Below are 26,805 nucleotides of genomic sequence, written 5' to 3'. Positions count from 1 at the left end.
CCATCTGCAGAGCAAGCAGATCTCTGCTCATCCAGAATGTGTCTTTGAGTTCTCTATATTTTTTTCCCAAGACCCAAGGCTCAGATTTCAGTTCCACATTCTTTTGCCTCAGGTCTAAAAACATTTTCCCTTTCTGTGGTGGGGGGAAAGAAGGGATAAGGGGGCATAGGAGACCCGAGCTCCCCAAGGAAAGCAGACAGATGTCCTGTTCTTGCCTCAGTCTGTATCCCCCGGCTTGCTGTGTGGCTTTGGGCACCTTCCTGCCCTTTCTGGGCCTCAGTGTCCTCCTTATACAAGGAGGATCCCCACACAGGATTGCAGCACCTCCCTCACCTAACGTTCTCTCGGCCCAGCCAAAGTCTCCAACTCTCCTATCCTGCTGCCAGGAAGTATCTCCTGTGACTTTCAACAGGAGAAAAGCAGATGTTGGGGATGCATTTTAGTCTGTGAGGCCGAGTTCTGTGTGCAGCTTTCTCCTTTGATGCACTCTAAAATGCCCATCCCCGGGCTGTCCCAGGTCCCGCGCCAGTCCCACTAGTCTTCTTTCCTCGCTGCCATCTTCGACCTGCTCCTCCTCTGTCCAGCTGTTCCCCTGAGTGAGGCTTGAGGCTTCCTGAAGTGGAGGAGGAGAGGGTAAGAGCCCAGCTCCAAAATTCAAGGTGGGTGGGGGAGGGGGCAGAAGGCGGGGGCAAGGGGAAAGACACCGAGCCCTAAGTTGGAGGGTTCTAGAATATCCAAGCCAGGAAGGATTTGGAATTCTAGCCTGCCCTCACTTCCTACATGCACCCCCGAAAGCCACCAGGCGCAGGGCCCTCTCACCTCTCCTGACCCAGAGAGGGCTGAGACTATCTCCTGCCTGCAATCTGTACTTCTCTAATCCATTCTCCATGAAGCAGCCAGACAGAAGCTTCTAAATCAAAAGCTTGACTGGTGATTCCCTGCTTCACCACCCCAGTGGCTTCACCTATCCCTCAGATAAGGTCTGAGCTCTGGATTCCACTTCTGCTTCCTGCTCTGGTCTCCTTGCAGCAGTCACACACTGCACTCCAGCCCATGGGAATCACCCACATTTCCCTGAACTTGCCAGCTGCTCCCAGCCTTTGAACGACGTTCCTTGGAATTGCTTTTCTTTCCCTTCTGCATGACAAATGCATGCTCCCACAGGTATCCCTGTGGAACGCCTCCTCTGCAAATCCCACATGTGGTCCTCTCCCAGCAGTATAAGTCCCTCCCGCTGCTGCCACAGTACTGTGACCATCTCTGTGCTTTCACGGGCGATGTTAACATCTTTTTTGCAAGTCTTCCTTGCTCTTTCCTACCCCTGACCTTGAGCTTCTTGAGGATAAAAATGGTGCTGATTTTGTTCCGTGTCCCCAGTATTCAACACAGGCCTGGCACTCATCCATACTGAACATTGAGTGGATGAGAATCCCACAAACACTGGCTGTGACTTTCAACAGGAGAAAAGCAGATGTTGGGGATGCATTTTAGTCTGTGAGGCCAAGTTCTGTGTGGCCTGCCCCTCCTCAGAGCCACCGCACTGCTACGTAAGGAACAGAAGTTTCCTAAAATGCCCTAAGGCAGGCCAGTGATTCTTTACAAGGTTTTTAGAATGCTAGCTCGTTAGCAGGACAGATACTATTCTCCCCACTAGGCAGATGGGCCCACTGAGGCCCAGAGAGGAGAAGGGCCTGTCCCATGTTATCTTGGCAGCCCATCACCAGAGGAGCCAGAACAGGAACTTCACACAACCTGTATGCAGCAGGACCCAGATCTGAACCTGGCTCAGAGCCCTGCCATTTCTGCTGCTCTACAGGGTTTGGCTGTAAAACACTTGGTAGCCTGTGGCTTAGCTGACAGACGGTTTCACTCATCAGCACTGAGTACTCAGGGAGCCAGCCCCTTGTCCCTGAGCCCGGGCCACCTGGAGGTGCCTACTCTGATCCTGTTCTCCCTGGCCCCTGCCCAGGACCAAGGCAGAGCGGAGGTCCCCACACTGCTGGTAGGCCTGGGAGACCTCCCCCACCTCTCTGCAAATTGGTAATTGCTGTGTGGTCAGACCAGAAGGAATTAGACAAGCCCTCTAGGAATTTCATACTGATTTTGCAAATGAAAATGGAGACTTGCCCTTTGAAGTCTAGGCAGCTGTGTCAGCAGGCAGGTCTGAGACAGCAGGAAACAACATCTACATACTTCCAACCGGTGGATGCCGCCACCTCGTAATGATGACGATGACGGTAACCGTGGCCACCACCGACTGATCACCTACTGTGCAGACCAATGTTCCTCTGGAGGTCTCAGTCTGCCCATCTGTGGCTCCCTGTCCACTTCAGCCTCCCTAGGTGACTAGCCCACTGTCTGAAGAGCAAGCAGAGGAGAGCCCAGTGCACCAGCTGGGGAGAGCACAGAGCTCATGGCCTGAGACCAAAGGCCCTTCACCACTCGACTGCCTCTGGCCCCAACTCCTGATACATCTTTAAACACTCCATGCTCTTCTGTGCCCCTCTGCCTTGACCACGCTTCCCTATCAACCCCACTCATCCTGCGCAGCCCAGCTTAAAACTAGCTTTATTCTCCAAATCCCAGGCTGTGTCAGAAACCCTCTCTGAGGCCCCAAAGGCCCCTGTCTTTTCCCTTCATCATGAACTTACCACTTAGTTTTTAATTACATGTTTCTCTGTTCATCTCTTCTACCATCTTGAAGTCCCTCAAAGCTTTATCACAGAATAGGTTGGCCTGGATGATTCTCTGAGATGTTCTGATACTCTTTGTTCTTTCTCCCTCACACGCAGTATGTATTCAATTTAGGAGATTGGAGGTGGTTACTGGGGAGCAAAAAAAGATCCGTGGCAGATAGTCAACAGCAGGAACAGGGAGGGCTTGGCTCATTAAGCCTGGGCAAAGCTCAGGTGCTGGGCCACATAGTGCCAACAGGGGGAGAGCATGGGGTGTCACTTACTTCTCTGAGCCTTGGTTTCCCTACCTGTAAAATGGGGTTGATAATATTGGCCTCTCAGGGCTGGTATGAAGAATAAATGAGCTTGCATATGCAAAGTGCCTGGAACCACAGACCGTTTAAATCATGAACTGGTGGGGTGTCACTGTCCTAAAATGTTGTGCTCATACAACATTACTTCTAGAGCTGAGAGGTACTCCCACACCCTCATGTTTCAGAGGGGGACCCTGTGACCCCGAGAGCAGGTCCCACAACTGGTCTGGGTCAGAGCCTGCACACCAGAATCTGGGTCTCCCACATCCTCAGGCTGATCTGTACCTAAAACTGAAAACCAGAGAACCCCTTTGCCCTCTAACAGGCAAACTCCACTTATAAACCCCTTTCCTGGAGACCCCACGCCTCTGGGCCAGCCCCTCTCACCCAGACCAGCCTGGCTATTAGCCTTCCTACCCAGCAGAAGGTGAATCTCCTCACGTGGGTGGCTCTGTATTTATGTGCATTTCCTGGCATGACTTGAAGGACTGAAGAGGCGCACTGGGATCTTTAAGGGTGGTCTTGGGGTGGAGAACCTAGGCATTCAGAGAACAGTAGGAAAGAAGGCCGGGGTGAGTCAGCCTCCGCTGCCCACCCAGGAAAGCAGAGGGCTCAGCCAGCCGGCAGCATGGTGCACACAGAGGATGTGGCCAGCGTGGCCAGGGTCCAAGCAGTGGGCGCCCACAGAGCAAGGGCCATCTGTGCTAGAAGCCAAGTCCACGTCTCTTTGGGTGTGGCAGGGCTTTGGGGCAGGGTATGGGGAGGCGAGGGAGGAATGTGCCCCACCTCCCCCCTTAGGAGGGAGGCAGAGCTGCCTTCACCCTCATCTGCTCCCCTGGTGCGCCCTTGCCGCCCTGGATTCTGCCCACAGCTCCGGCAACAGTCTTCTGTAGGACTTCCCTCCTTACTTAGAGGGACACTATGGAGGCCTTTGAGGCCCTCAGGCCCTTCAAACTTGCTCCCCACCACCCAACTGCCATAGCTCCAGGACAGTGTCCTGGAAATATCCCTTTTCCTCTCCAGATCCACCCTCTGCTCTGCCCTGAGCCCTGAGCAGATGCACCACCTGGCCTCCCTGTTCCTGATTTCCCCAGGAAGCACTGGCAGGAGGCTGACTGGCAAGAAAGGAAGGAAGTCGGGGTATTGCCCTCACCCCCTCCTCCCTGCTGGCTGCTGCTGTCCAGACCTTGGAGAAGCAGCTGTGCTTCTCTTCAACAGCAATGGCTCTGGCCAAGTTCAGGTCCCCGGCCTCACCTTCCCCTTTAAGGCTTAAAAGCAGGGATGCTTCCCACTGCTGCTACTCCTCCATGCCTCACTATCCTCTGCCCACACCTTTGTGAAAAAGTCCTACCATTCAATGCCCTTCAGTTACCCTTTCAGCTGAGCTTCACTGGAACTCCCTTCACTGGCAACATGCCATTTGTTTTCTGTTGGGTCCCTGCCTGAAACAGAGCTCATCTATTCGTTCCCCCTCACTCACTCCTTTCCAGCCACGCTGGCCTCATTCCTGCTTCTCACACCTATCAGGCCTGCTTCTGCCTCAGGGCCTTTGCACTTCCAGTGCCCTCTGCCCAGAACGCTCTTCTCTCAGGTATCCTCAGGACTACCTCCCTCTTCTCCTTCAGATCTCTTCTCAAATGTCACTTCCATGCTGCCTTTCCTGGACATTGTATCTAAAAGGTTAACCCTAACACATACACACCTCCCTCTATTTCTTGCCACATTTTCTTCTTAGCAACTACCACTCTCTAACATAGATATTCTACTAGTTGTTTTTGTTTATTGTCAGCTTCCTCCTTCTAGAATGAAAGCTGCATTAGGGATCTTCATTTGTTGTGTTTACTGCTGTGCCTCCAGAGTCTAGAGCAGCATCTGGTACACAGGTACTCAATAAATATTTGTTCAATGCATGTATGAATTGGTGCTTTTGATGGGGGCTGGGAGGTGGTAAACCTAGGCCCAGAGAAGGAAAATGACTTACCCAGGGCTTCATCATGGAGGTTCAGGTGGAGACCAGATCTCTGGTCCTGCTTACCAGCCCAGAGCCAGTTCCTGGCTCCAGGAAACCTTGTGTTTATTTGGATGCCTGCTGCTCAGTAGTCCAGTGTCCGGAGACAGGATTCTGTGCTGGAGGCCCAGGGGACTCAGAATCCTGAACAGGAAGCAGGGAAGTAGTCGGCATTGCTTTTGTGCTGTCAATGGGGCAAGGAGAATAAATAAATAAACCGCAGCCAGAGTGTGAGGGGCTCTAACCTTTGAGGAAATCTCCCCCAGACTGGAGAAACTTTCCTGTGAAGCAGGGCTGCCCTCCACCCAAACCCAGGGTACTGACAGACTGATGTGGCCCAGGGTCCAGGGGCTCAGCTCTCCCAGCTCTGTGTCCTGGCAGAGAGCTGCTCATGATGGGCGTCCTGGGATGGGTGACTTATTCAGCTTTTCATTCATTCATTCATTCATTCTACAAGTATTCCTGAGTCATTTACTGTGTAAGTGTCAGGCACTGTGCTCCACTCTGGAGAAACAGCCATGACCAAGTCAGGCTATCTGCCTGCCCTCGGAGCATCACTGCCAAGCAGGAGGGCTGAGCACTAACAGAAGGGCCAGGGCAATGCAAGGGCCCAGGAAGTGTCAGGTGCCTTGGGGACACTAACAGGGAACCTGCCCAGGCCACAGCATGGGGAAGTCATCCTGAGGAAGGAACCTCTGCTGCCATGTGAAGAGGGAGTGTGAACGGGTGGGGGAAAGAGGCTTCCAGGCAGAGCAGGGCAAGGACAGGGTCAGGAGGCTGGGAGAAGAGCTCTGCACAAATGAGGATCCAACAGAGGTTCTGTCAGGCCCAGGAGAAGAGTGACAGGGGGAGGCCATATGCCAGCTGGGTCACCTTGGCAACAGTGCCCTCTTTCCTTTCTTCACATGTCAGCTCTGACCAGGCCCCATGCCTAGGTCCTAGCAACCCTCCTCCTCCTCAGCTGGCCACTGCATACTGGGGCCTTGTACGTGGGCCCCTATTTGTCTATTTATGTCTGCTCTTCCTACCAATGGTTGGGTGGAAGTGGCTTAGCAGCTCAGGCCCAGGTTTGCAGAGAGAACTAGGCCTTGTCAACTGGATCTGAGTTTGAATGCCAGCTCCCAGTTCTTCAACATGAGACCTTGTGCAAGTTCTCCAGCCTCAAGGCCTCAGTTTCCTCATTTGTCATATAAGGATAACAATCCCTTCTCTGGAAGGATTATGGGAGGGTTTGATTGCCAGCTCCCAGTTCTTCAACATGAGACCTTGTGCAAGATCTCCAGCCTCAAGGCCTCAGTTTCCTCATTTGTCATATAAGGATAACAATCCCTTCTCTGGAAGGATTATGGGAGGGGATGGATTTTCCACATACTTACAATGGCCATGGAACCTGGCATGCTCTGACCTTATCTTCCATCACTCTACCCCTGGTTTACTCAGCTCCAGCCACCCTGGCATCTGCTTCTCACATATTCCTAGGGCCTTTGCACCTGCTGTCCCCCTTCCCTTATCATTCCCCACCACCCCGTCCTGCTTTATTTTCTCTCTAGAGCATTCTGCATTTGTCAGGCTTCTCCAGAGAAACAGAACCAATGAATTTGAAGGAACTGGTTCACTCATTGTGGAGGCTGGCAAAGCCAGAATCTGCAGGGTAGGTTGGCAGGCTGGAAACCCAGGGAAGAAGAGATAACACTGCAGTTTAAGTCCAAAGGCAGTCTCTAGCAGAATTCCCTCCCTGGAGAGAAGGTGGTCTTCTTCTCTTAAGGCCTTTAACTTACTGGATGAGGGCCACCCTCATCCAATTATTATAAAGCAAAATAAGTTTTTCTCAAAGTTTACTGATCTAAATGTTAATCTCCTCTAAAGAGTGTCTTCACAGAAACATTTAGACTAGTGTTTGACCAAATATCTGAGTACCATGGCCTAGCCAAGCTGACAGATAAAATTACCACCACAAGTCTACCCATTGTCAACTTGTCACCCACGAGCATCTCTTTAAACCATACTTAGCCTCCAAATACAGACAATAACAAGGTCATAATTCCACCTAACATGGTAACAACGATCCTGCGTACTATCAAAATGCACTAATGCCTTCACCAGACCAGGATGCAAGTCTCTGGGTAGTATTTGCTCTTCTCCCTCATGCACCATCAATGAAATACTATGATGCAAAGTTAACATTTCTTAAATACTGTGATATAAAGTCAGTATGTCTTAGGTCACAGGATGGGAGAGAAGGAAAAAGAAGAGAAAGAAAACAGTTTCTACAACACACATAACAAATGAAAGAAACAATACTCCTGACAATAAGTCCTTGTTTCTGTAACTGGTCATTGGTCAGAGCTGGTGTTTACTACTACCTTCTACCACCATGGCCATGACTGTTTCCTTGGCCTCGTGCAAGTGCCTCTGCTGGTCAGGGGTCACACCTGGCAGGTGGCCCAAACCTTCACTCCTGAAGGGTCCGGACTGTTAGTCGTCCTGCCTGGACTGGGTTGTTCCAGGTCCCCGCTGATACTAGTTCCTCTCAGGGTGGGGTAAACACTAAGAGGCCTCAGGGGTCACCTGTCTGCAGACACACTCTTGTTCCCTCGCTTGTGGGGCGGCGCTCAGGTTCCCCTGGTGGTCAGCATCAGTCACTCCAGATGCACAGGGTCTCCCTTCTTGGCCTGATTCAGGGGCATGAGGAGCACCAAAGGGCCAGGGGGCAGGCTTGATTTCCAGTTCAGTGGAATCACTGCTGTGTATCTAACTCATTATGTATTAATAGTTTATTAATCATTTTGTTTATTCTCTGTTTACACCCCTAGTAGGTAAGCTCAGTGAGAGCAGGATTTGGGTCAGTTTTTAATTAGAGAACTAAATCCCCAGCATCTAGAACAGTGCCTGGCACACAGCAGGTACTCAGTAGGCATTGCTGAGTGGGTGGGGGGCCTTTGCTGTGATTTCTGTGCTGCAGGGTCAATGAGAAGGGCTTATCTTCCATCTCAGAACCCCAGTCTGAGAGCCTGTCCTGTCCTAAGGAGCTCTGGGTCCCAATATCCTTCCTGAAAAAGGGGGTCCTTCTGCCTTGTCCTCACAATGACACTGCTGGGCCAGCAATGAACACAAGGCCTTGGTAGTCACCATCCCAGCCCATCCAGGACTGTTTACTAGATTAGTCTGGAACAACAAACCTCTCCCCACCCTCCTGGTGCCTGCTGCACTCCGTCCTAAGCCTGTGTTTGAAGATGTTTAAATTCTAGGCCTATGTTCTGCCAACCAGCTCCTGGGCCAGCTCCAGGCTAGTGAGCACTGGTGAGGGGAGCCACTCGGGAGCTTAGGGCATCTTGATGGCTGGGCCACCACACCCACCATCCAGCGGGAGTGAGGCAGCTCTAGCCTTCACCCAGTGTTTGTTATTCCATGTCAAAGCCTTATCATAAACATTATCCTAGAGTGGGCCACCGAGGCTTCAGAGGAGGAGGGTTTGTTATTCTAAAGTGGCTGGGAGCCGAAGGCATGGGGGCCTGGGAGCCTGTGAGTAGTGCCAGGCTTGGGAATTCACGGTAAAGGGAGGGAGGCAGAAATCAGGGCAGGACACTTCTGTGCCTGTGCACAGGGCCTGAGGGACCCCACTTACCACCCTCCATTGTCATGGCCAGTTGGCACATCTCCCTCGACAGTGAGCTCTACGTGGGCGGAAGCCAAGTCCAGTTAATCTGTCAACCCCAGATCCCAGAAAGTAAATGTTCATTGAAAGAATGAGTGAATGTAGCTTCCCTATGCATGTTGGAAGCACCAAGAACACTCGTGAAGGAGCACATATTTGAAGTTCTGGTTGTGGGAACCTGGGGTGGAGGCGGACAGACATCATTTCAAATCCCAGCTCCGTCCTTTACAAGCCATGTGGCCCTGAGCCCCTCTCTTACCTCTCCTTCTTTGGTTTCCTGTCTGTGAGCAGGGACTCCGTCCCTGCTGCCTCTCTCCCAGGGAGAGCAGAGGGAGGCACCCCAGCAGTGGATAACTCAGAGGACGAGGACGCATTCCAGGGCCGAATGCCCAGTCCCAAATGCATGTCCCACCCCTCTCTGCAGCTCTGTCACCTTTGGTGAGTTATGTAATGTCTCTGCTACGTTTTTTTAAATCTATGAAATGGAGCTAATACTAAACTTGCTTCCCACTTGCTCTAAAGATTAGTAAGTTAATATGAGCTTAGAGGGTTCCTGACACATAGTAGGTGCTCAATAAACATAGTGAGCCCAGCACTAAATAGATGATGAATGCTTCATGAACTGCAAAGGCTGGATACGATGCAAGGGGTCATGTGAGTCAGGGGCAGCACCCTTCCTCCCGAAGCGGTTCCCAACTGTCTGCTGCTCAGCTGTGAGTGAGCTCCCTGCCCTCACCAAGCTCTCAGTCCAGACAGGCAGGCAGCAGGGAATTACCGGACATGAACACTTCCTTGGGTACATGACGAGACCAAGAAAAGCAGGAGGGTCTATGAGAGGCAACAAATCCCACCTGGATGACAGGCTTCGGCTTCAGTCCAGCCCCACCACACTCTGGCTGTGACACGCTGGCCTCTGTTTCCTGTGTGCAACATGCTGATAGTAAATACTTCCCAGCTCTCTCTGGCTATTTCACAAGGCTCCAGAAAGAAAATGGCTGTGGCAGTGTTTGTGAGACAAATGTGAGCTGTAGCAGTGGACATTCAGAAATCCAGTCCCACACTGTGGAGTGGGGCCCTGCAAAGGGTCCTGATCTGGGCAATGGGAGACTCAGCTTTGAGCCTGCCCTGCCCCCCACTCACTGTGTGGCCCTGGGCAAGCCCCATCCTGCCCCCTGTCTCCTCTCCTCTTCTGTATGGTGAGGGCACAGAATAAGATCACTGGTTCTCAAACTGGTCTCCAGGGCACCCATGGGTCCCACAGAGAAGCCTTGGAGTCCCTGTTGCAGGGGGCATTGAGCAGGCTGGACTTCAGGCCAGGCTTCTGTCTCCCTTTCATCAGTCAGGGAAGTTTCCATTTTTATCTGCTCCACATACTGAGTTCCAAGTAAGGTTCCTTCAGAAAACAATAATAAAGAGAAAGGATTCCATGGCCAAAAAGGTTTAAAAAACCATGGGACTAGATGACCTCTAAGGGCCCTTCCAGCTCCAATCTGGGAAGGCTCAGGTCTAACTATTTTCTTCCTAGCTTTATTTTCCAAGCTTTTATCCAGCCCTTATTACATGCCAGAACTGTTCTCAGCACTCTACAGATTGTAACACGCTTAATTTGCTAGAACACCTCCCAGCTCCACAAGAGCCACATGACCGCAGAAGGGACTCCATGTGTCTAGGAAGGTCCTTCACCAGCCAGGAGGTGCTGACTCCGAGGAGCAGCAGGCATCTGCAGTGGTCAGGCATAGTCACAGGAAGGCTGTGTGTCCAGCGCCCCAGAGCAGAACACCCCAGCTCAACACAAACTCTTCCATCCAAGGCATGTGCCACGTGGGAGGAGGTGCCTGTTACCTTAGTGATGTCACAGCAGCAGGGCCACAGCCTCCTGTGATCCATTCCCAGCTTCCACGCTGCCATCAGCACTCCACACCAGGTGGCTACAGATCGATTTCAGGGTGGTGGCCAGAGCTGGGAGAAGGCCTGGACGTGGGATCTGACCTCATCACCAGCCAGCTCATTAGGGGGACAGCCTGGGCTGTGGTATCCCAATACAGCCCAGCTCTCCTGCCTGCCAGCAACAAAAGCGAGAGGTGATCTCACAGCAGCAAACTTGGCCCCATTGCCCATGTCAGTATTTTGGCCAGACTTTTGTATACCTAGCAAGAGTTTCTGTTCAGGTTATGTTCCAAAACCACGTGGCTTATGTCACTGGTGGGAACTTCTGCCATGTTGTGGTGGCATGCAGAGTGCCCAACTTCTAAGGGCTAGTCTGAAGGGCTCAATAGGCAGCCTTGAACTACAAAGTGACCACAGCACATGGCACTAAGGAGGCACTAAGGTGCTAAGGAAAGGTTGGGGTGATACCATCTCTTTACAGGGAACCGTCCTGAGTTGCAAATACACAAATGAATAAGATGCACTTCCTGTCTTCAAGAAGCTCATTGCCTAATGGGAGAGACAGGTAGCTGAAAAGCAGTTACAATCTAATGTTCAGGCCGTGGTGGAAGGAAGCACAGTGGACACTTATCTATCCCCATAACTGTATTGTCTGTAGCCACAGCAGAAAGTATTTGCTCAGGTGTCTGGTTCTATCTCATGTAGGTTCTGCTGGGCTTGTCTGGGCTTACCCATGTGTCTGGGAGCCAGCTAGCTATTGGCTGGAGTAGGGTGGCCTTGGTGGGACAAGAGAAGCAGTCTGACTCTGCCCTACATGTCTCACACCCTCCAGCAGGCTGGCCTGAGCTGCTCTCAGGGCAACGGTGAGGGTGCAAGAGGCAGCAGCAGCATATTGGTGTTTTGCAGGCTTCTGTTTATAATGGCTACTAACATCTCATGGGCCATAAGCAAGGGCAGTCAGAATGGGAAGGTGCTACAGTGTTCCAGAGCCAAGGGATGAATACAGGGAAGGTTTAAGGTTTGGGACTATTATTGTATCAGTCTGCCATACAGGGAGACTGTTAAGGGCCCCAGGAAGGGGCCTAACCCAGGTAATCAGAGAAGCTTCATTGAGGAGACATCCAAGAAGATTCTGGAAGGCCAAGTCAATTTGCAAGTGGAGAAGGGAGGTGGGAGTTTTTCCGTGCCAGGGAATAGCACATACAAAGAGCAGAGACAGAAGACTGCTGAGCAGTGAGCATTTGGAGACACAAGGGCTGGGTAGGAAATGAGGTCACTGACCACAGCAGTGTCCAGGTCACTGCCTTGCAGGCTCTGCTGAACAGCTGGGCCTTTATCCTGAGAGCAAACTGCACCTGGAAAGTTTTGAGCAAAAAAGAGGAAGATACTGCCAGATTTATGCTTTTAAAAGATGAATATGGCAAAGGAATATGGGATAGGTGTGGGTAGAGGTTGGCAGGGAGGGAACAGGTTGCAGTGGACCCAGTGAGGGATGCTGGACCTGAACTGGTGCAGACCAAGAGGCTGGGGGTGGTGTTCAAACAGAATGAGCTGGGCCTGAGGACTGATGGACAGACTGGGGCTGCCCAAACAGCAAGGTCAGATGGCCTGAGACTGCCCCCTGACCTTTTGCATGGGAATTGCAACATGTTTTCGCCTATTTCTGTGCCAAGGAACCCAAGTAAGTGGTCATGCTCCTCCCTTTTGTTGGCCAGTGGAGTCTGGGATACATTGTTGCTAGAAGCTAGCTTGTCCCAGCTCTGCAGAAGAGAGGAAGTCCCTTCCCCTCATGGGCCTCAGCCTCCCCATCTGAAATGGGACATTTTAGATAATCTCCCAGGGCCCTTGCACCTCAGACAGCCATGTTCTGTAGAGCCATGGTCCTCAAATGCAAGCAGCAATCAAACCACCAAAGAAGTTCCCAGGGAGCCTGTTGAAAATACATATCCTGGGTTCTACTTCAGAGATTCCAGGTCTGGGGTTGGGCCTGGGCATCTGAGATATTTATATAGCGCTCCAAGTGATCCTGATGCCTGGCAGGTCTGGCTGGAGCCCAGCTGTGTCCCCGGGGCCCGGCATGGTGGCCCGAGCCCACAGGCACTTGAGGAAGCATGTGCTGAGTGGAGGTGTGGCTCTGCCTCAGAGCACCAGCTGCTGGGGCCTTTGGGCGCCTAGGCCCTTGGCCTGGTGTGAGGGCGTCTTCTGGAAGAGGTAGCCTTTGGGTTGGATCTTGACATAAGTGGGCTTTCTGTTTGTTTTGGTTTGTTTGGGAGTGCTTTTGCTTACAGAATTAGTCTGTGCTCATTCTAGAACTTTTCTAAGCACAGGAAAAGAAAGGAGTCAAAAGAAAAACTCATCCATCATTCCAAAACCCAGACACAAGCAAGGTTCTGGTTTTGCCACATTATTAGATAAGACATTAATAGCTGGAACTGGGGACCTGTGTGGGCAAAGGGCTGGAGCTGAGAGCAGGTTGAATGTGTTAAGAGGCCAGTGAGTAAAAAGTAGGAAATAAGGAAACATTCAGGCTCTGCTTGCTGCTGCCAGGCCCCAGACACCTTCTGTGTTTCAAGGCCTGTTGCCCGAAGTCCAGGTGGGGAGGGCCGGTCCTGGAGGTGTCAGAGACCTCAGCCAGGGTCCCTGAGCACAACCCTTATTCTACTGCCTTTCCTTTCCAGGTTCTGTTTGCCCTGAACCAGACCCTGCTGCAGCACGAGAGTGTGCGGGCAGGAAGCCTGCAGGCACCCTACACCACGGAGGACCTCATCAAGCATTATAACTGCGGGGATCTCAATGCTGTCATCTTCAACCACGACACATCCCAGGTGAGGCTTCCCTCCTCCAGCCTGGATAGCCTCTGGGTCCCCAGTTCCAAAGGCCAGGCCTATATGAACCCACCTGGTGTTTATTAGACACCCACTGCATGCCAGATGTGTGCAGCCTCCTTGCATGCAATCTTCCCTCTAGCCATGGCAAGCAGGAGCTATGGGTATCCCATTTTACAGATGGGGAAACTGAGGTTCAGGGAGGTGAAGAGACTTGCTCAAAGCCACACGACTTATTAGCTGTTGAGTTATCAAGTTATCAAGAGCAACACTTGAGCTTGGTGTGTGTGGCTTTTTGGCCTAGACCCTAGAAACTGGTAACAATAGAGGGGCCTCTGAGGGGTTCAGTTCAACATCCAGGGAAATTAAAGCCCAGGGAGGGAAAAGCCCACAGTTAGAGCCTAGGCTTGAGTCCAGCCCAGGGTACGGGCCTTGATTCAAGACCTAGGGGAAAGATTGCCACCAGGCTGGACAGACAGTGAAGAGGACCCCAAGGAGCTGAGCAGCTCGACCAGGCCTCCCCATTTCCCAGGATAAATTCCAAGATACTTCATCCAGAATTCGAGGCTCTCTGGGTCCTGAGCCCTGCTGACTGTCACAGCCTGGGTCCCCACCGCACAGGCCTTGCTCTGCCGACCTGGGCCACTTGTAGCTCTTCCCCAGAGTAGTTCGCCCTTTCTCGCTGGTGCCTGAGCTCAGCTCCACCCTCCTGCTCTCTGCTCACCTGGCCATGGTCAAATGTTACCTCCCTAGAGAAACCCTCCCTGACAACCCCACATAGAGTTAGGGATTCTCCCGGCACCACTAGCCCCCTGTGCTTTCTGCTTCATAGTGCTTGATTGTCCATGCACTCAAGAAGCAGTGAGGTTAGGGCAGACCACATCCCCACTCAGGACTCTGCAATGGCTCCCCATTTCTTTCAGGGTAAAAGCCAGAGTTTCTACAGTGTCCTGCGTGGCCCTGTGGTTTTCCCCTACCCCCAGCTCCATGTCTTTCCACCACACACACACACACACACACACACACACACACACACACCACTCCACCTGCATGGAACTAACTGCTGTTCCCACCTGGCACATTCCTTCACCTTCTCACTGGCTGTTCCCTCTGCCAGGAATGCCCTTCCCTGATTATCACTATGGCTCACTTCCTATCTGCCTTCAAGATTTAAGTGAATTATCACTGTTCAGTGAGACAGACCCCAACTACCCCTCCTAGAATTACAACCTGACCCCCACTCCTATACTCTCAACCCCTTTATTATGCTTCATTTTTTCCCCATGGCCTTTATCATCTTCTCACACACTTTTATATCTTGATTCATTGAGTAGTGATTCTTTATTGCCTGCCTTCCCCACCATGCATCCCTGAGGGCAGGGAATTGGGTCTGTTGTATTCATCGATATATCCCAACTTGCTTGAATGGTGCCTGGCACAGAGCAGAACTCAGTAAATACTTGTTTGATGAATGAATGAACAAAATCATTTATAAATGCCAGCCACAGTGCTGTGAAAGGGGTATAGGGGAGAGGAACCAGAGACAGCTGCCCTCGTCAGGCTGACAATCTCAGAGGAGAGATGGGGAGATTCGATAAGGAATTGCACCAAAATGGGATCCTTGCCATGAGGGAAGGAGATGCACTTGTTGCCTGTGGCGGGAGCAGGAATTTAGCTAGGCTTGGGGGTAGGGGCTGGGGCTTGGGAGAGAAGGAAAGATTCCTATAAGCTGAGAGGTCAGAGAAGAACCTAAATTGGCCACAGACAGGAGGAGGAAGAAGGTTCCAGCAGAGGAAACCACATGTGCACAAGCTGGAGGTGAGAATGAGCAGGAGGAGGGTGAGAGTCTGGACAGGAGGCATGGCCAGGGACCGGCCGTGATGCTCTGTGTGCATGCTGCCCTGCTAGGCCCTGAGTCCCTCGAGGCAAGAGTGTGTTGCTCCCCTTAGTCCCTGGTGCCCCGCACATGGCCTGGCACATTACTGAGCATCAACAAGCAACGGTCACAGGAATGACTGCAGGAGTGTGTTGTGCTTGGTGTACTGTGGACAGTAAAAGAGGAAGAGTCCAGAGACGCTGCCGGAGGAGGCTCAGGATTCTGGGAACTCTGACTCTTCGTGGTGAAGGAGGGAGGGAGGAGAGAAGAACCCGGACACCACAAGGCTCATAGGCTTTTCACTAGCCATCCACCCTGTGACAGAGCCCGCCCCCGTGTCATGCACTGGGGGAGAGGCTGGGGAGCCAGCTAGCTCTGCGGCAGAGGGAGATGTGGTAATCACTCAGAATGGCCTGGCCGAGATAGGGCTGGGCTGGGGAGAGGGTGTGCAGGACGCTGGCAAGGCCCTGGCCCAGCTGTGTCTGACACTAAGCTGAGAGGCAGAGGAAAGCGGTGACCTCAGCATGGCAAGCTGATTTTGAGCTTGTGTCCAGAACCACTGATGTGTCTCTGGTGGGTGAACTGCATCAGGGGTCCCTGGCAGTGCCTGTTCCTGAAGGGGGACAGTGGGTACAGGTGGACTGGTCTGCCTCGATTAGAATAGCAATGCAGGCTGCACCCAGGGGTGCACAGGCAGAGCCTAACCCTCAAGGGAGGGTCTAGGCAGCCCTGCCCCAGACACAGAAGAGCCTAGTATCAAGGCAGCAAGGCTAAATCCAGGCCCGTGCACTGAAGATGAGTCTGGGAGACATGGGGCTGCATTTGCAGCTGGAGGCCTGAAGGCTCTTGCGGGCTGAGGTCACAAAGGCTGTAGAGGTACAGTCACCACCTGTACCTGGAAAAGGCTTCAGGGAGAAAGTGATATTGGAGCTAAGCTTGAGAGTGGGGTCCACAAGGTGGGGTCAGAGGGAGGGTTGGTAGGCAGAGCAGGTGGCCTAGTGGGATCACAAAAAAGTGGAAGTTCCCAAGGAATGATCTACAGAGCAGAGGGCAGATCATTTAGGTGTGAGAATGCCTGCTGAGGGGTGGAAACCCTGCAGTGTTCAAGCTGGAGGATGACATGGTCAGAAAGATGCCTCTGGCTGCAGCGCAGAGGGTAATGGAGCAGCCTCTGGAGACTGGGGCAGGATAGGTGCAGGACCAGGATAGGGCACAGGGACCAGATGCACCGTAGCCTTGACCCACTTTGCCTCCCCACCCCACCCCCCCCGACCCCACCTTCGGAAGTGACTGAAGCCCCAGCTTCCTGCAGCTCCCAGGTTCCCTACACCATCAGGACCCTGAAGTCAGCAGGCTGATCCAGAGGCTTGTCCCCTGGAAGCCTTGTCTGAGCCCCCAGCTTGTGTTTGGTGTAGAGCAGCCATATATTTATCATCCATATGCACACTTTTGAGAGTGAAAAATCAAACATAATTAAGAGTCAGAATAATTAACAGACAAGGATTAATCTACCCTAGCCATGAACCTGGACTGTCCTGAATATTCCGAGGCATGTGGTCACCCTGTTAGGTGTGTCCTCCAGGCGCCCACACCCCTCGTTGCCTTCTCAAAGTATTTCTACGCCCCCACCGGGCTGTGAGCCTCATCCAGGGCAGCAGACTGAGGGTGCTGTCTGAGGGGGCTCTGGGGCTCTCTAGCCTGACACGGCCTGGCCAGGGAGGTTCTCAGAGGTGTCTGTTAGATGGAGGGGATAAAGACAAAAGATGAAGCTGCTGGGGTCAGAGAAATCAGCAGACCTGAGCCCTTGACATGCAGACCTGCCCCAGCCCTAGTCGTAGGTCAGGGGATCCTATGCTGAAGTCATTCCCCGTGGCCCCACCCCAGCTCTGCCTGCCCCACTTCTCGTCAACCTATCTCAGACCCAACACTCTAGGGTCCTGGGGAGCCTGACGTTTCCTCTTTAAAATGTTATCATGCATCCTGCACTTAACCTTGTCGCAGGAGATTTAAGGCTCCCAACAAGTCTAATGACATCATTAATTTGCTCCCATCCCAGCCCTGGGCTAAATCTGGGCCCCATCCTTGGCATGGAGCCAGGGCCCATCAGCATGAAATGTGCAGAGGACATTAGCCAGCAGCTGGGGAGCCCAGGGAACCCAAGTGTCTAGCCCAGTTTCTTCACAGCTTTGACATTGACCTTTCTGGTTCTTGTCCTTTTAAAATGTCTTTAGCTCACTAAGGAATGAATGGAGATCCATCGTTCCACAAATGCACATTCATTGTCAGGAAGCAGAGGAGAAGTCTGCTTGGACTCTTTGCAGAAGGGAAGGGAAAAAGAATGCTGCCTTCATGGCTCTCTGATGGTTCTGAAAGCCTCTACTTGTCATCTTAGTCTCTGTCCCCTGCCCAGCACCCCCCTCACTGCAGCTTCCGGAAAGCTGAGGAAGCCAGCCCCATCCCCAGGCTAGTTGTTCAAAGCAGATGTTTAGTCAAGACTTCCTTGTGCCATGCACTGTGCTAAGCACTTTCCAAACCTGAGCTCCTATAGTTCCTACAAGAACATATATTACCCACATATTACCAATTTGGAAACTGAGTCCTGGAGAGTCCAAGTAACTTGCTGGTTATAGAGAGGCCTCCAGCTAGTAAGCAGCCAAAGAGGAATTCCAGCCCAAGTTGTCCTGGCTAGCTGACTTCAGGACCCACTTTTATACCCACTGTAACTCTCCAGCCTCTCAGCTCACTCATTCACTCATTCACTCATTCATTCACTGACTGAACAAATGTTTATTTGTTGGTACAACATCATCCCACATTCTTGCTCATACTCAGGAATGGAGAGAAGACTGTAAAGGCTATGTTACCAGAAATAATCCTGCTGGGCCATAGCCTCTATCAGAGCCACAGCCCACCCACCCCCACCGCACCCCCTCCCTGCCCCCACAATGAGAATCCTGCAGTGTTTCCTTTTGTAGAGCTATACCAAGTTCAAGTATAGCCTGTTTTGTCAGGGCTGTCAATCAGCCCTCCAACGGTTGGTGGAGGGGCTAGGAACTCCATTCCCTCATTTATCAAGTTGCCAAATAGTGCTCGGGCACCAACTCTGCTGGCCCGGGCTGGGCACAGGCAGGTTGCCACATACAGCTATGCAGGTTGTGCATTGCTCAAGTTAGGTTGCTCCAGTCATATCTTGTCATCCTAAAACACCAAATCAGACCTTTCTGGCAGGAAACCTCTCCCCTTTCCTTCTAGGGAATGCACTGGTCTGTGGCCAGCAGATATCAGAGACAGATGTCTTGGCCCCCTCTGAGTCTCCCAAGGTTCAGCCTCCATTGACATCTCCATTTGCCTCAGAAAGAGTGTTGACAACTTATCAGTGGCTCTAGAAGCCATGTGGCTGAGCCACATGACCCTTGGGTGCTAATACCTGCAGGAATTTAATCTCCTCATGCAGACTCTCCATCTAGCTAGCCCATCAGCCAGCAGGCCTCATGTCCTGTGCTTTATGCCTGGATTAATAAAGACAGAAATGGAGGAAGAGACACCAGTTGGAACACATCCTGCACATAAGACCTTGGAGACTGGAATGACATTGACAGGTTTCAGGGAAAGAGAATATGTTCTGACCCTCCGCCTCAGTTTTCTCAATGGTCCGTGGCTTCCTCTCAGTCCCCACCCACCTTGGGGGTGCTGGAACCCCCGGACCAGACATCAGGTCAGGAAGACACAGTGTTGGGAGTGGAAGAGCACAGGTGGAGGGAATGTGGTGAGGAGCAGTAGCACCACCTTATGGCCAAGGGGCCAGAAACCTGCCCTGGGCACCTACTTTGTGCCAGGTGCTGGGGCCCAAGAATGACAGAGGCCATGTCCCTGAACCCAAGTAGCTCTCTGCCTCATTCAAGAGCATGTCAGTGATGCTTCCCCTGGGCCAGGGAGCTGCACTTGGATGGTGGGCCCAGAGCTAAGAAATCTCAACAGTTCCAAGTCAGGCCGTTGAACAAGACATCCTTATGGGAGGAAGCCATAGTCCTGGAGTTTTAAGTTCTTGAGGAGGGATGGAGAGATTTGGGTTATGTTTTATGAACTAGAGGAGTTGGGGATGGGAGATGGTAGTGGTGACAGATGGTGACCACCCAGGGCCCAAGCACTGAGAAAGCCGAAGGTTGTGACCCCTCAGCTCATCTCTGTAGTGTGGGGTGGGCTGAATGTAGCCCATGACCACACCCATCGCCTCATGTAATCCCCACAATATTGTCAGTCCCACCTTCCAAATGAGGAAACTGAGGCTCAGAAAATTTAAGCAACTTGGCCAAAGTCACACAGTGTCAGAACAGAGCCTGGAACCCAGGTCAGCCTGATCCCGTACCCCATGGCTTTTCTGCTACACCAGGCAGCTCAGCTGACCCTCTGTACCAGCTTGCTAAGCCAGATTCTTTCTATGTGCCAGCACCAGGCTCAGTGTTGTGGTGGCAGCAGTGGGGAGCAGTGTGCTGTCCTGCCTCCCAGGACCTCAGCATCTGGAAGCTGAGGTTCAACGAGGTGGTGACACAGAGGTGGCACACGTGGGAGTGCGGCAGTCCAGGGCTCTCATCCATGCTCTGCCATTAGTTTGTGATTTTGCACATGCCTCTGGATCCTTCTACCCTTGCTTTCTTTGTTTGTAAAACTAAAACCCCAGCATTCATCTCAAAGGGTTTGGGAACTGATAAAAAACATATACAAAACAGATAGCCCATTGTAAGGGTTTAATAAAGGTAAGTTGCTCCACCTCACCCAGACTGTATGTGTTCACTTGAAGCCTACCTTGTTCCAGGAAGAACTGAAGGCAGCCTCTGTCTTGCCTTTACAGCTGCCCAACTTTATCAACACCACCCTGCCACCACACGAGCAGGTGACAGCACAGGAGATCGACAGCTACTTCCGCCAGGAGCTCATCTACAAGAGGAATGAGCGGATGGGGAAGAGGGTCATGGCGCTTCTGCAGGAGAACGGAGACAAGATCTGCTTCTTTGCCTTCGGAGCAGGTTTGGGCTGGAGTGGCTTGGGAGATTTGTTAGACCCTCTCCTGGCCTCTGCTTCATAAAGGGACAGTTGAGGCCAGAATGGAGCAGGAAAAGCCATGCAGCACTTGGCAGAGCTGGGACTCAAAGCACTTTTCCTGCCTCTAGTCAAGCGTTCTTTCATAATAGTCCCCAGGGGCAAGGGGAGTGACCCGGGCCAACAGGACAGCCTCTGAGGCCCCTTCGTGCCCAGGGAGGCATGTTGAGAGCCCAGAACGGAAGCCAGCTCCCAGTGCCCAGCCCAGCCGTGGCCCACCAGCAGAGCCAGGGCCAAGACCATGTGGCCTGGAGGTGGGGAAGGCGGGCTCTGGCATCCCCGCGTCCTGGCTCCAGATCCCAGCCCAGCCCCTCCAGGCTGCATGGCCTTGGCATGGCACCTTCTCAAAGGCTCAAGTCCCTCTTCTGTGAATGGGCAGTGATAGCAATAACTATTTGATGCATTGAAAATAACTACCTCGTAGGAGAGTCGTAAGGATTAGTGATGACATTGAAATAACCTACCACATAGCTGGATCAAAATGGCAGCTACCATTGCCGTCATCATCACCATCATGACAATTAACACAAGTCTGATCATCCCAGTGCGGACCATGAGCGTGAGGCTTCTTCTGGGGGCTCTGACCTCTTCGTGCAGAGGGACGTCCACATGCCCGGGTGCGGGTCTTGCTCAGCGCCCCTCCCTGCTCCCTCTCCTTGCTCTTTCTCCCTCTTCTCCCTCACTCTTTCTTTCTCTATGTCCTTCTCTGCTGATGGCCGCGATGTCCACGTTGGCACCAGGATGTTTCATTTGCCTCCTTTATTCGTCAGCTTTTGCTCTGGAGCTACAATAACAAATATGTATTTCTTGCTTGTGTTGCCACGGTTTGGGTGGACTGAGATCATCTCCTATTTTGGGAGAACGAATCCAGATGGCCCACGCCTGGGGAGTGCACACTGCCCTCTGGTCCCTCCGTTCCCGGTCCCGTTACCCACACACACCACCTGCCCCAGGCAGACTGAATTGGATAAAGCCTGTTGGTCTAACCCAGGATGGTCCTGATTTTGTAATGGGGGAAGCCCATTGTTTGGGGTCTGCCTCTCCTTCCCACCCAGCCACCATTCAACCCCATATACGTGAAGGGCAAGAGCCAAGGGTCTGGGCCTGTCTTCCCTCCTCCGCAGCCCTCAGCGCAAGGGAGCCTCATGGGAGGGCCCCGTCCTGTAGCTGGACGCAGAGAGTCTGGGTCCAGGCTGGACTGCTGTGAGTCCCCTCCTCTCCTGCAGCCTCAGGGCGCTCACCTGAGCAGAAGTAGCCAGGACTCGCTCGGGCCACTGATGATTCCAGGAACCATCGGACACAGTTTTCAGAGAAGGGAGGGATTCCTATAGTGGGACTTGGGAGAGGAAGCAGGAGTAGGACCTGGACTGACCACATGGAGAGGCCAGGCCACTCTTCAGCTGCAGGACAGTTCTGGGGAACTGACAAGTGTCAGGATAGCTTTGGTGACATGCAGGGAAGAGCTCCCCAAAGCACCCTCTCACTCACCATTCCACTGACTACCAACAGGGAGCCATTCTGAGCTTAACCAGTCCCCAGGCTCCCTGCCAGGCTAAGGAGAAGCCCCTGGTGAGCCGGATCACCGAGGGAGACCAGTAGGAGACCTAGCATTCCACATGCCCCACCCCGAGTGGCAGGGCCTCCCTGCCCCACCTGTCTCAGGGCCCAGGACCAGAGTTGCCCAGGCCTTGGGGTAGCTAACACCAGCTCATCCTGTGGGTGAGGAAACAGGAGAGCCTGTAGAAACAGGAGAATCACAGCAGTGGGGGCAGCCCAGGACACTGACCTCCTTTTCCTAAAACCCAAGGCCATGGGGAAACAAATGTCCACTCAAGCACCAGGCCAGCAGGCAGTTGTCAAGCCCAACTCTTGTTTGTTCCCCAGTTCTGGAATCCAGCTGGTCCATGGTAGGTCCTGTTAACAGACCACCAAAAAGACTCACACCCATCTACTCTGTCCATCCCTATGGATCCTGTTCTGGTCCAAGCCTCCATCACCTCCAGCCTCCTCCTCCTCTCCCTGCCTCCAGGCTGCTGCTACCCACAGTGTAGCTGGCAAGTAGGGCTGGAGCTGTCTCCCACCTGCGCTTGAGCTCTGGAGGGCAGGCACCACTTAATCATCCCTGTGTTTTCAGTAGTGTCTAAGTTTTGAGCTTAGTGCATGAAAGAGTGAATGAGTGAAGGAATGAACGAATGAGTAATGTTGACCAAATCCTCCCATCCTGGTCTCCTCTGGGCCTGGTGAGCTTAGGACAGACCAGAGTAAAGTCAGGGCAATGTGAGCTCCACCTAAACTCTCAGAGACCCCTTCTCCAATAACAGCAAGCCTGGAGCTGTGTGCAGATCTTGCTGGCAGCTGCCACTGCTGGCTCAGCTGAGCCTGGAGCAAATGGCCCACTCTGTGCTACAAATCTACCCTCGACTCAAAAATGCCAAAGCCAGACTCAGCGTCCAAGCGTGAGCCTGCCCACCTCATCATACCCATGGGCAGACTGAGGTCCACAGAGACCAGGATACAGGGGAAGCTATGGTGAATTGGGGATAGAGCTAGAACTGGTTCTTGGGCCTGGGAGCTGTGATCCATAGGCTCTGTGCTTAGGTGCAGTCAGGGAGCCAGCTCAACGGATCTGTAACTGTCAGTTTATTGGCATGGACGTGTCTATGCAGTCTGTGGTGAGAGAAGTCCACACCTGCCTTTTTGCATTCTATGGCTGTATAACTCCTGAGCCCCACAACCTATGGCAAGCTGAAGTTTAGCTGCAGACACAGGCAAAGCCCTCTTCAGCAGTAAGCAAACAGCAGACACACCCACTGCACTCCACAGGCCCTCTCTGGGTGCCTCTGTAGTTCCATCTCAAGACTAGACCATCAGGCACTGAGGACCTGAGTCAGTTTGGCTCTTGCTGTCCATCCCCTGTCCAGTCCTCAGAGAAGGCAGAGGACCCCAAGGCTGTGAGAGGGAGGGAGGGTCTCTGCCACCAGACATGCCTAGCCATTCCCCAGACATGTGTCTGCTCATGCAAAGGTCTCAGATCCGGTTTCAATGGGTCTCTAGGAAACAGCATATGAAACAGAAACACACTTCTAAGACACCCTGGCCACCCAAGCCTAACCCCACCAGGTGTCTGAGCTAGGCCCCTGCTGAGATTCTGCCATTCTGCTACAGTCCAGCCTCAGAGGCCAGCCTCAGGCTGCATGGCTATAGAGCTTTGGGTAGGGGCCACCTAACCTAAGGCGGAAGAGAAAGAGAGCACCTCCTCTTGCCTGCCTCCTCACCCCCAGTGCCTATCCAGACCCTTCCCTGTCCCACCCCTGCTCCAGAATCTCTCCCTGAGAGCCCAGAGCCCAGCAGGGGATTTTCAGTGCTGATGGCAGACTGTCCTCTCTGTTCTGCTCGACAGAGGAATTCCATGCAAAGGATCAGAGCTTTGGAATAAGGATGTTTAGGTGTGAAGCATGACTCTACCACTGTCCTCTAAGAGCCAGAGAAAACCATTTCTCCTTCAACAGCCTCAGTCTTTCATCTGTAAAATGAGGCTAATACACCTGCCTCATCTGATTGTACTAAATATGCTCATTTTAGATCATAAGGTTAAAACTCTCTACCATGGTGGAGGGATCTTATACTACAAACCCCTGCTCTGTGCCAGCCACCATGTCAAACTCTTAGATAACATCACCTTTGATCTTCACAATAACACCATGAGTTGGGTTTTATTATACTCATTTTACAGTTGAAAACTAAGGCCCAGAGGGGATGAATGGCTGCCTCAAGGCCCTGCAAGCAGACCTTCAACTTGAATCCTGGCTATTTGGGTCCCAGGCCATTTTCCCCATCCTGGTGCCCTTACTATTATTACCAGAAATGTTGACAATTTTGTCAGAAGGGTGTCTTTTTACTTGGTATATCCCACGGAAGACTACTTTCCTTAGTGTCTGTGATGTCTCTGTAGCAAGGTGCTATTCGACATCTTCTGGAGGTTATTCAGCAGCTTCAGGGGAGGTTGGGGTGTGGGCCTGCATGACTCTGAGCAGGCTTGGGTGACATCTGGGGGCCCCGAGGGAAGCCCTGACCCTCCAAGAGGTGGCCGTGGCCAGCAGCACACCTAGACATTCTGGAATGAGCCAGGCCACTTCCATGGGGGGTATGCCAGCCCAGGGGAAGGGGAAGCCAGATTTCCAAACTCCAGGTTCATGCTGTTGGACAAGCTGAGCCTAAAGGGCCCCCAAAGATATTATAAGGGTCCTTGGATTTCCTCTGGTCTACAAATAACTGAGAAAAATTAGTACAAGGTAGATAATTTTTTATTAAGTAAATTTATTCAATTTACAGGCTTATACTCTGAAATTATCTTTCTACTATGTTTGAAATTAAACATCTTTTGCTTTAAAAAATGATGGTGATATAAGGCAAATGGGGCTTTTAAAACAATTACTTGGCAAAATAAAATCTTGGTAACCGTATTGTTCCCTCCACCCACCCACCCAGCCTTTCTTAAGATTGGAGAGAACTGACCATGCTTAAACGTGATGGAAAGAATACAACAGGAAGGAGAGTGAGAAAAAATTACTAGCCCAGGGTTCTGAGAGCACAGAAAGGGTGAGGGCCAAAGCTCAGGTAGAGGGTTTGGCCTTGCGTGGAGAAGGGCACTTCCTCTAATCCAAGGAGAGAGGAAGCCAACAGGCAGGTAGTGGTGGTGGAAAGGTGAACTGATGGCTTCTAATCAGACCTCCACTCTATGAAGTAAACGGGAAGTCATATGCAGGGAAAGAAGAGGAAGATGCAAGGGTTCCTGGCTTGAAAAGAGGAAAACATCTGACAAATGCAAGAGAGATTGGCCACAAGAACTGGCATGGATAGGACGCTAAATAGATTTCATCTTAAGGGCCATCAATGATTGATTACCAGTGGCTGCCTAGAGTGTGGTGGCATAAAGGTTGGTAAAACCACATCAGGGCTAGCAGAGAAAAGGTCCTGATTGGTTAGTGATGTCTGCTGTGGACAGGGACTAGGATATGTGCCTGAAACATATCTGCTCTGACTGCTAGGAACACAGACAATGCTGAATGGCAATCAGGGCCATGAACCTGCAGGGGTCCTAAGTTATAGTTCATAAGATTTTCTACAGCAGCACTGAACAACCGAGGTTAAATGTGGATGCTGTCCCCCAGGCCTTCTTCTGATTTCATCTAGCACCCACCGCTCAAAGAGCATCCCACTGTGTGTGAACTCTTCCAGGGTGGGGCCCATCGCTTCCCAGAATTGCCAACACCTAGGTGTTCTATAAGGACATTCTAGACCAGATCACCCAGATGGAATTAATTCCATTCAGTCACATGGTATCTCCTGGGGACCCCAGGCCTTGTGTATGTGTGTATGTGTGTATGTGTGCAGGGCAGGGGGAGGGACGTTTGTTTCTCAGTCCCAGGGAACTGAGGTTTTCTTGGGACATGTTTACTTATTTAGCCATCCTGGAATCTGGAATAGAATGAGTAATGTAGGGGCTGGCAGAGCTGGATTGGAGACACGAACCAGACACAAGGGCAGACCAGGTAACCTCTGGGGCCCATTCATTTTGAGTTCTGAGAGAGCCAGTGGTTATCATACATTCTGTAACCCTAGCATGCTATAATCTGAATACAATTCTAGCTTCTGACATTTCAATGTCCTTTGACCCAAACATCCTATCGTTCTAAGATTGGGTGATTCTAATATCCCGGCATTCCATCATCAAACCATCTAACATTCCAGCATAGTCTCCTTCAGCCCTCTTGGATTCTTCAGGAGGACTATGGAGCTAGTCTGGACCTGGAAATCCCTCCACATACGGCTGCTGCCCCTGCCCCTGCAGGAGGCAGAAGTCCAGGAGAAAACAGGATCAGAAGAGATGAAAGGCAGGAGAGCAGCAGAGACAGGTGCTGTAGCTGCTACCCCAAGTGCCCGCACATCCAGCCCATCCAGCCTCCAGGCCTGTGCCAGCCTCTTTCTTACCCCAGCTGAAGTGCTGCAGATCCATAATCAGAAACACGTCTGTAGTTCTGGAACACAGAAACCGATTAGTGGTGAAGACCCAGGCTTGAGAGAAGGGAGAGATAGAAATCCTACATACCAAATACCAGTAACAGCTTTTTATTAGTAACAGCAGCAATTGCTTCCTGGAGCATGGGCACCATCCTGCTGGAAGAACACCCAATCCATCAGCTTGTATAACAGTCACATCCTCCCTCTTAGAGGGAGATAGCATGTTATTTATTATTCCATTTGGCAGATGGGTAAATCGAGACGCAGATGGGAAGTGAGAAAATCTTTAAACTAGAGTGACATGATAGTCAGTGCTGACTGGGCCATTCTTCCTGATGGCTAGTCTCCCAGAAAACCATCCAACTGTTGCTTGGACTCTCTGTTCTGCTAAGAACACCCTTCTCTCCTTCCTGGGCCTTCTATGACCTCCTTCCTGGGCTCTCACAT

At 52.0% G+C, this 26,805-nt stretch overlaps 1 protein-coding gene across 3 annotated transcripts in view; it reads left to right on the top strand.

Annotated features, from left to right (window-relative positions):
* TRABD2B (TraB domain containing 2B) overlaps positions 1 to 26,805 on the top strand; it is a 216,777-nt gene that overhangs the window by 169,033 nt on the left and 20,939 nt on the right. For 2 of the 3 annotated variants that reach the window (XM_057500187.1, XM_036892944.2), the window contains exons 3-4: positions 13,218 to 13,364; positions 20,090 to 20,264. In XM_057500187.1, the coding sequence (XP_057356170.1) occupies positions 13,218 to 13,364; positions 20,090 to 20,264 (322 nt within the window). The remainder of the gene's footprint in view (positions 1 to 13,217; positions 13,365 to 20,089; positions 20,265 to 26,805) is intronic. The other variant, XM_036892948.2, reaches the window with a different exon arrangement.

This window comes from Manis pentadactyla, chromosome 4 (assembly GCF_030020395.1).
Source record: "Manis pentadactyla isolate mManPen7 chromosome 4, mManPen7.hap1, whole genome shotgun sequence".
Taxonomy (NCBI): domain Eukaryota; kingdom Metazoa; phylum Chordata; class Mammalia; order Pholidota; family Manidae; genus Manis; species Manis pentadactyla.
This window is presented reverse-complemented; position numbering and strand designations above follow the sequence as displayed.